We start from the raw sequence: 11,941 nt of genomic DNA on the forward strand, positions 1-11,941 counted from the left end.
TAGGGACATAAATTGTCCTCCCCTCAATGGACATTCATTTTTCCAGTGTCCCTCCTGTTTGCAGTTTGCACACTGATTATATCCTAATCTTTCTGTATTCACCCCTATTCTTGGGTTATAAAATCCTCTTCCTCGTCCCCGTCCTCGCATACTCCCTTGACCCCTCCCCCTAGGGTTGGAAAAACTCTGTTCCTTTCCTTGGATTACTGCCAATAAATTCTGCTGCTGCCTCCTGGAATTTTCTTTTTCCCTATTATTATACACCTTCCAAGCCACTTCTAATAGTCTATCCAAGTTCCGCAAATCTGCCCCCCTTAGCTTTTGTAGCTTTTTCCTAATGTCATCTTGAGATTACCCTGGAAAGATCAGAGCTAATTGTATCCTAGCCTGTTCAGTTTCCACATCCAAATCTGTATATTTCTTCTCAGTTTCTGTAAGTCTTTCTAAAAAGGTAAACGGTGATTCCGTCTTTTCCTGCCTCACATTGTACAGCTTTGACCAATTTATTGTTTTAGGCATGGCATTTTGCACCCCAGCAATCACCCAATCTTGGTACCTTCGCAAATTCCTCATTCCCCTCAGTGTATTTTAGTCCCACATCAGATCTTCCATAGGGAAGTTTTGATCTATGTTTCCCTCAACCAACCCCTGTCTTAAATCTTCTCGAACTTTTTCTCTTGCAGTCTGCAATACCATTTCTTTTTCTGTTGAATCCATAAGGGTGTCTAAAAGCACCTGTATATCATCCCAGTCTGGGTTTTGAGTTTTCATAATCATTTTCATTACCCGAGCTACCTTATCCGGATTTTCTCTATATGTCCCTGCTGATCGTTTCCAGATGACTAAATCCCCGGGTGAGAAGGGTACTTTGATGTATACCGGCCCTTCTGTTCTGACTCCCTGTCTTAAAGGCGCAAGCACTGCACCAGGCGTCTGAGCCTGCATTTTTCTCCCTCGTCCTTCCCTTTGACGAGTTCGATGTGAGACCGGAGTAACGGGGAGGTCTACCTTTTGATTCCCCTTGCATTCATTGTCACTCTCACTCTCAGAATCACTTTCACCATCATCCTCCTCCCCCCTTTCCTCTATTACTGGTGGGGCTACAACCAGATCAAGATTTTCATCATCCTTCTGGTGCTGCAAACTGTTTTCTAAAGCAAGACACCCAATACACTTTTTCTCAGCAACACATCCCCTACATTGTTCATTCGCATTTTTTTTAACAACTATAATTCCACAAGATTTTTGCCATTCCTTGTTATTTCTTAGAGTAAAGAAAAGATCTACATATGGCACTTCATCACATTTTCCTTCCCTTTTACAGAACAACATCAATTGCAATATAGTATTATACTGTAAAGTTACATTTTCAGGCCATTTTTCCTGATCTTCCAATTCATATTGTGTCCACCAAACATTACAATAATCAATCAGCTTATTTTTCCGCATACTCTGCCCAAACCCCCCTTCCTTCCAATGGCTTAACAAACAGCCTAGTGGAGATGATTTGGGAATTGACGGCATTCCGTGAGTACAAAGAAATTCCAAAAAAAAACCCCAAGTTTCCTTTACACCACTGGATTACAAATACTTATCCAGACCAGCCATACCTGCGGCATAAACCATTACCAGACCAAATTTGCCGAACCTGCAGGGCTTTCGCCACTGTCTAACAGACGGCGCCTAGGCTTACCCCCCGGGAGCTCCCTAGCCCAACCAAGAGCAGCTTTTGCCACATCTAACTGGCAGGCTTTACCATACCAAGCCAGAATCGGTACCTTTACCATACCAAATTAGAAAAAAAGCACCTTTCTTACCGTATCAGAGGTCCGTCGTGAGCAGCGGAGGTCGGTCGCGGCCGATAGCTCCCCGAAAATCTCTCGGTGCCGGCTTGGAGCAAGATCGAGACACGAGCCACCTCAGCAATGCCCACGAGGTCCCATCTGGGTCGCCAAAATGTTAGCGTCAAGACAAACACATAACCACCAGAATGGTTATATGAGGTGCTTTATTAAGGCGCCGAGAACCAGGGGTACTCACCCAAATCTGGTTCTAACCCCGTCACATCGCGTTCACAATTTATACACTACAAATCGGCTGATGCAATATGCCTATACAGATTTATGATCTATTCCTGCTTTGTATTATAATGATCTTCACACGTGCACCTGCACTCTGATGACTTAACCTTGGTCCAAATAGCGGAACTATTGTTAACTAGTTTCTTAAGTGCAACTGGCCAGAACGATAGTTCCAGCCAGGTTTCGAACAAAGTTTTCCGTTCTAACTTTATTCTTGGATATTTTCAGTCATCGTACAAATCGTTCCTTGATTAGGTTTCTAACATAATGCTTAGTTATAAAGTAACTAAAGATAAATGTACAATTGTTTTTCTAATGATTTATGATATTTCCAACAGCCCCGGGAAAAGGGACCTGCCTTGTCCTGTCCCTCGCATGGTGCAGAGAGAAGCCCTGCTCTGCAGCACATCCTCCTCCTTATCTACACAGAGAAACCAAGAGAGTCCTCCTGACAGATCCCATGGACTGTGCGAGGCAGCAGCTTGAGCAGATCCCTCCAGGAACTGCGGCTGCATTGCCCTGCACCCAGAGCCTTACCATGCACAGGGCTGGGAAGGTTTCTCCTGCAGGGAGCTCTCAGCATCCTCCACTGCCAAGTGCCTTTAAGCTCTCTGAGGCTCACAGGTCTCCCCTGGGTCCCAGCTCATCAGGAGAGGCCCAGCCCAAGGTGGCTCTGCCTCTGCCCCACTGGGCTCCCTCCAGGGCTCCCCCAAGGTCTCCCTGGGGCTCCAGAGGAACCCCATGGGAAACAGCATGAAGCATGCACTAATGTTCCCTCCCTCAGCTGGCAGACACACTGCCTGCCTGCAGTGTCATTTCTCTGCTGAGAGATGGAGTTTGGTGTAAACAAAGTTTCTCAGAATTACAGAATCATTTAGATTCAAAAAGACCCTTAGGATCAACTCTAGCTATCAACCAAAAACTGTCAAGTCCACCTCTGATCCATGTCAACAAGTGCCACATCTCCATGTCTTTTAAAGGCCTCCAGGAATGGTGACAAAACCACTTCTGTGGGCAGCCTGTTTCTTGTCCCATCATTAGGAGAGCCAGGCAAGGACAGGCTGGAATCTCCTTTACCCTTGCTGATGGAGTGGATTCACCCTGGTTAGTTGAGGCATCTCCTCCTAAGTCTGTAGGCCTGGGACTGGAAGGGGACTCAGCTCCCTCCCATGAACACCACAAACCCAGAGGAGGTAGGATTCCTCCTGCCTCTGGTCAGGTCTTCCTTGAAAAGGCACCTACATGAGGGAGCTTTGTCTCAGCATTAACATTGACTGGGGCCAGGAGTGAGGTGTCTGGGTGCAAATCTCTTGTGACAGTTGGCATTACAGGGCTGGTCAAAGTTATGTGCAAGTTATAGAGACAGGCCAAAGATACGTGCAGGCTGATATAGAGACAAGACAATATCGTTGGGAATATTCTTGTAAGTGCTCAGAGGCATCAGGCATCAGTTGCTATCAGTGACGCCAGGTCTGTCCTTTCTGCCACCCTTTAGCTGCAGGCATTGAGTGAACACAAAGTACATCACTGCAGGGTCTTTACTCACTCCCTTGATGATTCAGCTAAGGAACAGCCCAAGCATTTTAACTGTGTGCTTGGCTACATCTGGCTTTCAGAGACAGCATCCTTTATGCACAGCGATGAGTCATAGCAAATCTCAGACAAGCTCAAACAGGAATTTAAGAGCACCAGGATGAGATGCTCCTACTTTGGGAACAGTTAAAGAAGAAACAAGGTAACACAGGACCACCACTAAAGAAAGCAAGAGTACATGCAGGTAGATCTCAGATAGCCTATCTCCTCTTTGCCTCAGTTACCACCAGCAAGATCTCTCAGGACTTTGTGCTTTGAGAAAGGACCCTGGATGGGAAAGGGAAACAGCCAGCACTGCACAGGGATCAAGTCAGGGGTTAGGGTCTTTGCAGACTACAGCCTTACCAGTTCATGAGACCAAAGGGGCAGCATCCAAGGTGCTGAGAGAATGTTTTTCACCAGGACCTGCTGGTCTGTTGCTGTCCCAGGAGAAAATGCACTGGACTCTGTGAGGCATCATTTAAAATGCTGTTCCCTAGATCTAGCTCTGTAAGCAGAGAATTGTACAGGTAGTCTCATGTCCCTTTGATGGCTGGAACCCCAAGAGGTGTAGCATGCAGACAAGAAGGATGAGGAGGGTGGATGCCCCCTGCATGAAGGGGAAACTTGGATTTCTGGAGGTCCTCTGTGTGACAGGGAACAGGTTGGGTTGGCTTTTGTGACTGAGGATCAGAGGAGTTGGTGAGAGGGACATTGTGCTCCCAGTTACAAACTACTTGCTCAGGGAGGGGAAACAGAAAAGGTCTTTTGTCAGCAGCTAAGGAAGCCTCCAGGCTAATGAGCAGGTACCTTGCAGGTAATTGCCCTGGCAGTCCCTGGCCATGCAAAGCAACAGGGTGCAACAGTGTGGAGGGTCTTGGCACAACCGGTTAACACAGGTGCAGGGCGGGCCAACAAGGGTGATGCTCCCCTGGAAAAGCTGCTCAGGATGTGATCATCAGTGTCAGCCTTGGCTGTCATGAGCATGCAATAGTGGGGACTCAGATGCTAAAGGGCACGAGGAAGGCCAGCAGCAGAGAACAGACTCTGGACTTACTTGGGGACAATTCCAGGAGTTTCCATGGGAAGCGGCTCTGATGGTGAAGGAGCATGAGCAAGTCTGATAACGATCCCTGAGGCTGGAATACCTGGAGGGCTTCCAAGGTCCACCATGGCTTTTGCCACCTTTCTGAATGCTGGTCAGGCTCCTGAGGGCTTTAGCACAGTTCCAGAGCACCTGCGCATTCTGGAATGCCCGGTGTTATTCCACAGCCTTGCCAGAGCCTGCTGAGGCCTCTGCCTCCATCTAGAATGCTTGAGGAGATTCTGCAGGGTTGGTGCAGACTGCCAGGGCCCTGCCATGTTCTGCAATGTTGGGTGTCCTTCCAAGCGTGCTGGTGGAAGCACTTCCATGGGCATTGCTGGAACCCTCCAGTTTCCCAGCAGGGCCTTTGCCGCCTTCCAGCAGCCCCGATGTGCTGCCGCGGTACCGTGGTTTAAGTCCAGTCAGTAATTCAGAACCACGTAGTCTCTCGCTCACTCCTCCCCCTTCCTCCCCCCACTCCCCAGAGGGATGGGAAGGAGAATCGAAAAAATGTAACTCCCACAGGTTGAGATAAGAACAGTCCAGTAACTAAGGAATAACACAAACCACCACCGCTACCACCAGTAATAATAATAGAATCATAGAATCGTAGAATCATAGAATAGTTAGGGTTGGAAAGGACCTTAAGATCATCTAGTTCCAACCCCCCTGCCACGGGCAGGGACACCCCACACTAGACCATGCCACCCAAAGCCTCATCCCACATGGTCTTCAACACCACCAGGGATGGAGCATTCACGACCTCCCTGGGCAACCCATTCCAGTGCCTCACCACCCTCTCAGTAAAGAACTTCTTCCTTAGATCCAATCTAAATTTCTCTGTTTAAGTTTTAACCCATTGCCCTTTGTCCTATCACTACAGTCCCTAATGAAGAGTCCATCCCCAGCATCCTTGTAGGCCCCCTTCAGATACCGGAAAGCTGCTGTGAGGTCTCCATGCAGCCTTCTCTTCTCCAGGCTGAGCAGCCCCAACTTTCTCAGCCTATCTTCATACGGGACGTGCTCCAGTCTCCTGATCATCCTCGTGGCCCTCCTCTGGACTTCTTCTGACAGTCCCATATCCTTTTTATGCTGAGGACACCAGAACTGCACACAGTGCTCCAAGTGGGGTCTCATGAGAGCAGAGCAGAGGGGCAGGATCACCTCCTTCGACCTGCTGGTCACGCTCCTCTTGATGCAGCCCAGGATACGGTTGGCTTTCTGGGCTGCGAGAGCACACTGAAGCTGGCTCATGTTCATTTTCTCATCAACCAACACCCCCAAGTCCTTCTCTGCAGGGCTGCTCTAGATCTCTGTTCTGCCCAACCTGTCGCTGTGCCTGGTATTGCTCTGACCCAGGCGTAGGACCTTGCACTTGGCATGGTTAAATTTCATAAGGTTGGCATCAGCCCACCTCATAAGCATGTCAAGGTCCTTCTGGATGGCATTCCTTCCCTCCAGCGTATCAACCGAACCACGGAGCTTGGTGTCATCGGCAAACTTGCTGAGGGCGAACTCAATCCCACAGTCCATGTCATCAACAAAGGTGTTGAACAAGGTTGGTCCCAACACTGATCCCTGAGGGACACCACTCATTACCGGTCTCCAGCCGGACATCGAGCCATTGATGACAACTCTTTGCTTGCGGCCATCCAGCCAGTTCTTTTTCCACTGAGTGGTCCACCCATCAAATTGATGTCTCTCCAATTTAGAGACAAGGATGTCATGTGGGACAGTGTCAAACGCTTTGCACAAGTCCAGGTAGATGACATCAACTGCTCTTCCCCTGTCCATCAGTTCCGTAGCCCCATCATAGAAGGCCACCAAATTGGTGAGGCAGGATTTCCCCTTAATGAAGCCATGCTGGCTGTCACCAACCACCTCCTTGTTTTTCATGTGCCTTAGCATGCCTTCCAGGAGAATCTGCTCCAAGATTTTGCCAGGCGCAGAGGTGAGACTGACTGGTCTGTAATTCCCTGGGTCATCCATTTTCCCCTTCTTGAAAATGGGGGTTATATTACCCTTTTCCCAGTCATCGGGAGCTTCACCTGATTGCCGTGATCTTTCAAATATGATGGACAGTGGCTTAGAAACTTCATTTGCCAGCTCCTTCAGGACCCATAGATGGATTTCATTAGGTCCCATGGACTTGTGCACATTCAGGTTCTTAAGATGGTCTCGAACCAGATCCTCTTCTTCAGTGAGCCCAAAGCCTTCATTCTCACATTCCCTGTGTCTGCCTTCCAAGACTTGGGTGATGTGGTCAGAGCATTTGCCAGTGAAGACTGAGGCAAAGAAGTCATTAACAACCTCAGCCTTCTCCAAATCCAGGGCAGTCAGTTCCCCTGATAGTTTCTGGAGGGGGCCTACGTTGTCCCTAGTCTATCATTTGCAATGTAACTATAGAATCCATTCCTGTTATCTTCCACAGCCCTAGCCAAGTTTAGTTCTAACTGGGCCTTAGCTTTCCTAACCTGGTCCATAGCTTCTCAGACAACATCCCTGTATTCTTCCCAGGCTGCCTATCCTTGCTTCCACCTTTTATAAGCCTCTTTTTCCCTTTGAATTTTCCTCAGCAGCTCCTTATCCATCCAAGGAGGTCTCCTGGCCTTTCTGCTGCACTTCCTTCTAGTTGGGATGCAACACTCCTGAGCTTGTAATAGGAGATCCTTGAATATCAACCAACAATATCAACCAGCAGAGGTGCTGGGGGCAAAGCAGGAGCCTTCTGTGTGCAGGAGCTGCTGGTGTCAGAGGTGCTGAGAAGGTGTCAGGGCAGGAGCAGCCCCTGGGCAGTGCAGCTGCTGGTGCTGTCCCTGGGAGCTCAGCACAAGGGGACCTGCCTGGCTCCGGCAAGGCCCGCGCAAGCCCCCCGGGCATTGCGGAAGGCAGGAGGGGTGCTGGTGGGCTCTGGGAAAGGCCAGGCCAGCGCCGGGCATTGCTCAAGGCTCCAGTGCTCTGCTGGGCTCTGCCAATGCATTCTGGAAGGTGACAAAGGCCCTGGCAGGCGCAGGCACAGCCCAGAAGCCCAGCGGGCACTGCGCAAGGTGGGAAGGAGCTGGTGGGCTCTGGGCACACCTGCGCAATCCTGACTGCGGCAATGCCCGCGGGAGCCCCTCTGCTCCCCCAGCAACAGGGCCAGGACAGGAGCTGTTGCTGGGCCTCCCCTGCCCTTGGCAAGCACTGCCCCAGCCCCAGCAACACTCGGGAGCTGCGCTTCCTGAGCCAAGGAATGCTGCTTCCAGCTGCGTGCCCATACAAAGAGCCCAGCTCCAAGAGTGCAAACGTCCAGCCCCTGCTGCCACAGCAAAGGGGCCAGGACAGGGGCAGTGTTGAACCCCAGCCGGGAACTCAGCACCAGCAGCCGCTCGCTCAGCACCCGGGTGGAATGGGGAGGAGAATGGGAACAGTGCGAAACCCACGGGTGGAGATGAGAACAGGTCAGGAACTGAAATCAAGCACAATATTGTAATATTCATAATAATACCAACAACATGAATAATGATAATAATGATGCCAATAATAATGGGTCACCCCAGATCTCCATTTTCCCCCTCCCCAATGATCTGTGGGGTGATTTCTGGTGGCTTTAGCCCCTGTTTCAGGGTTCTGTTGGTCCCCGAAATTACTCTGACACCCCTCCCCCCCCGACTTTGGGGACTTCCCCATGACCCCCCAGATCCCCCCCATTTACCTCCATGGGCCAATATGGGGCACCAAAGAGAGACTCAGGGTGCCCTGGGACAGATGTACCTCTATTTTGGGACATGGAAGGGTTCACCGAATTCCTTCATCCCCCTGGGGAGTTTTGGGGAGATTCCTGAACCTCAGAATCCACCCTAAGCCTCCCAATCCCTTCTGAACCCCCAGGTTCTCTTCCTCCATCACATCTCCTCCACTGGGGAACATGGGGCACCAAGGAGAGACTCAAGGTGCCCTGGGATGGATGTACACCACCATGTTGTGGAACATTGGGGTGTCTCCCAAATTACTGTGCCCACTTCGTGGAAATTGGAGACCCCCCGTGAATCCTGAAATTTCCCACGAAACCTCAAATCCCTCTGAAGCCCCAAATTCACCCCATTTATGGCAAAGGGACCACATGGAGCATCCAATGATGCCCCAAGTGCCCTGGGATGGATATACCCTCCATTTTCAGGAGATGGGTGTTCCCCGAAATCCCAGCAACCCCAGAGAGTCTTTGGGACCTCCCCAAACCCCAGAACTCCCCTGAATCCCCAAATCTTGTCTGAATCCTCAAATTCTCCCCACTTACTGCCGTGGGGAAACACAGGGCATCCGGTGAGACTCAGGGTGCCGAGGGACAAAGGTGCCTCCACTGAGGGACATGGGGGTCCCCCAGAATCCTGCTCCTGCAGAGCTTTTGCCCCTGCACCCCCCCTCCCCCAATCCCACGCAGAGGTGTCCTCGCAGTCGCTGCAGGAGCTACGGCAGCACGAAGCCAACGTGAAGCCGCTGCAGCAGCAGCGCTGGGACCTGAAGGAGCTGCGCAAGAAGCACCTCAAGAGGCTCTTGGCTCTGCACAAGCACCTGCAGCCAGGTGGGACCCCAGAACCCGGCATTCCTGAACCCAGCCCCTCCTGCACCCCAAAATCCCAGCGGGGAGCCCCAAATCCCCCCAAACCCAAACCCTGCAGATCCAAAGCTGCCCTGGCTCAGTGCAGTGGCCAGGATCCCCCTGAAAAAGGGGTGGTCTGAAAAGTGGGGACCCCCAGCACCTGCCCTAGGGTCCCCCAAAATGCTGTGGGACCTCAAATCTTCTGGGGGACCCCAACATTGTTTTGGGTTCAGTAGTGAATTCAGGGGGTCAGAGGCGATTGACCCTCCAAAAGTGGTACCCCAGTACAGGGGCACCCCAAATTCATGCTGCCCTCCAAAAGGGCACCAGAGGCACCCAAAGCAGTTGTGGTGCCCCCCAAAATCCTGAGGTAACCTCTTATTTCCTTGAAGCAACAGACAAGCAGGCAGGACTCCGAAAAGGGAGCCTGTAGCACCCCTAAAGTGAACCTAACCCCACCATCACCACGGGCCCTGCCAAATGAACCCAGGGACCCAAAATCCTGCAGGAGCCCCACCAAACACCCCCACCCCCAACTGGAGGTGTCCCAAAAAAGCTGCTCCCCCAACAAAGCTACGCAGCCCCAAATTGCTCCTTGTTGCCTCCAGTGCAAGTGGTTCAAGGTTTGATTCAGTCTGAGTTGGAAATCCCTAAGGCCAGAGACTGCACAGCCTCTCTGGGTGACCTGATGCAGCACTTGCCTGAGCCTACGGGAACAAGGTTTCCTTATGTCCTGGCTGAACCTCTCCTCTGTCACTATCCCCCATTGCCTTTCGCCCTCCCACCAGGCACCATGGTGAGGAGCCTGGCTCTGTATTCTCCATGTCCTCCTTGCCGGTACAGGCGGCCAGTCCCCGACAGCCTTCCCTTCCCAAGATCTCAGGTCCCCATCAGCCTTCCCTTCTCCGGGATGGACAAGCCCAGCTCCCACAGCCCCTCCCTAAAAGCACTGTGCTCCAGTCCCTGCCTGTCCTGAGGCACTGTTTTTAAACCCACTCCTGCTTGCCAATAGTGTTCCTGAACTGGGGATCTGAAACCTGGATGGAGTATTCCAGAGCATGCCTTCCCTTGTCCTCCTGCCGTGCTCCTGGTCATACAGCCCGCCATGCTGCTGTCCTCCCTTGCTGCCAGGGCACACGCTGCCTCCTGTCCAGCTCCTGCCCACCCAGCCCTTTCCCATGGGCTGCTCCCAGCCAGGCAGCCCCAGCCTGGGCCATTGCAGGGGAGTTCCCTGCAGGCACCCCTGTGTCCCCTGCTCTCCTGCCCAGGACACCCTGAGAGCTCTGCAGCCCCCCCATGCCATCCCATCTCCCCACACCAGCACAACAGCCCCGGCCCTTGGGCTCCCCAAGAGCTCTTCCTGCTCCAGGCACAGAGCAGCCATCCCAGAGCTGCAGCAGCCAGAAAGCTGATTTCATTCCCCTTCATTCCTGCCATGTGAGGACATAGCACAGAGGAGAAGTTGCTGCAGGATCATTTATTTCCCTTAAATACAGTGAGAGACCTTCACTGGCACGAAGTCTGTGGGTCACATCAGACGGTGGCTAGTTAAGCTGGAGGGTGATAAGTGACATTTCTATGAAAACAAAGTCATCAAGAATTGAAACAGGACAACAAACGTAAAGCAGGAAAGACAGACATGGCCTGTCTTTACCTACACTTGGAGCCCTTTCCAGGTTAAAGCAGGCAGTGTATGGCTGCTGAAACACATCCAGTCACCAGCTTCCTCACAGCATCCTTGAGCTCCTGGTTCCGCAGGCTGTAGATGAGGGGGTTCACTGCTGGAGGCACCACCGAGTACAGCACTGACACCACCAGATCCAGGGATGGGGAGAAGATGGAGGGAGGCTTCCAATAGGCAAAGGTACCAGTGCTGACAAAGAGGGAGAGCACAGCCAGGTGAGGGAGGCACGTGGAAAAGGCTTTGTGGCGTCCCTGCTCAGAGGGGATCCTCAGCACAGCCCTGAAGATCTGCACATAGGAACTCACAATGAACACAAAACAGCCAAGTGCTAGAAAGCAACTTAGCACAAGAAGCCCAACTTCCTTGAGGTAGGAATGTGAGCAGGAGAGCTTGAGGATCTGGGGGATTTCACAGAAGAACTGCTCCACAGCATTGCCTCGGCAGAGGGGGAGTGAAAATGTATTGGCTGTGTGCAGCAGAGCATAGAGAAACCCAGCGCCCCAGGCAGCTGCTGCCATGTGGACACAAGCTCTGCTGCCCAGGAGGCTCCCGTAGTGCAGGGGCTTGCAGATGGCAACGTAGCGGTCGTAGGACATGACAGTGAGGAGAAAATACTCTGCTGAAATGAAAAAGAGAAAGAAAAAGATCTGTGCAGCACAACCTGTGTAGGAGATGGCCCTGGTGTCCCACAGGGAATTGGCCGTGGATTTGGGGACAGTGGTGGAGATGCAGCCCAGGTCCAGCAGGGAGAGGCTGAGGAGGAAGAAGTACACGGGGGTGTGGAGGTGCTGGTCGCAGGCTGTGCTGGTGATGATGAGGCCGTTGCCCAGGAGCGCAGCCAGGAAGATGCCCAGGAAGAGCCAGAAGTGCCAGAGCTGCAGCTCCTGCGTGTCTGCAAATGGCAGGAGGAGGAAGTGGGTGATGGAGCTGCCGTTGGACAT

At 51.9% G+C, this 11,941-nt stretch overlaps 1 protein-coding gene across 1 annotated transcript; it reads right to left on the minus strand.

The window, feature by feature from the left end:
• Window positions 1–10,993: 10,993 nt before the first annotated feature.
• Window positions 10,994–11,941, minus strand: LOC308224305 (olfactory receptor 14C36-like; the record flags this gene model as incomplete). The annotated part of the gene is made up of 1 exon (XM_080624059.1): window positions 10,994–11,941. The coding sequence occupies one exon, from the start codon at window positions 11,939–11,941 to the stop codon at window positions 10,994–10,996; it is 948 nt and encodes a 315-aa protein (XP_080480185.1).

The sequence above is a fragment of the Psittacula echo genome, assembly GCF_963264785.1.
Source record: "Psittacula echo genome assembly, chromosome: 7".
Lineage (NCBI taxonomy): Eukaryota > Metazoa > Chordata > Aves > Psittaciformes > Psittacidae > Psittacula > Psittacula echo.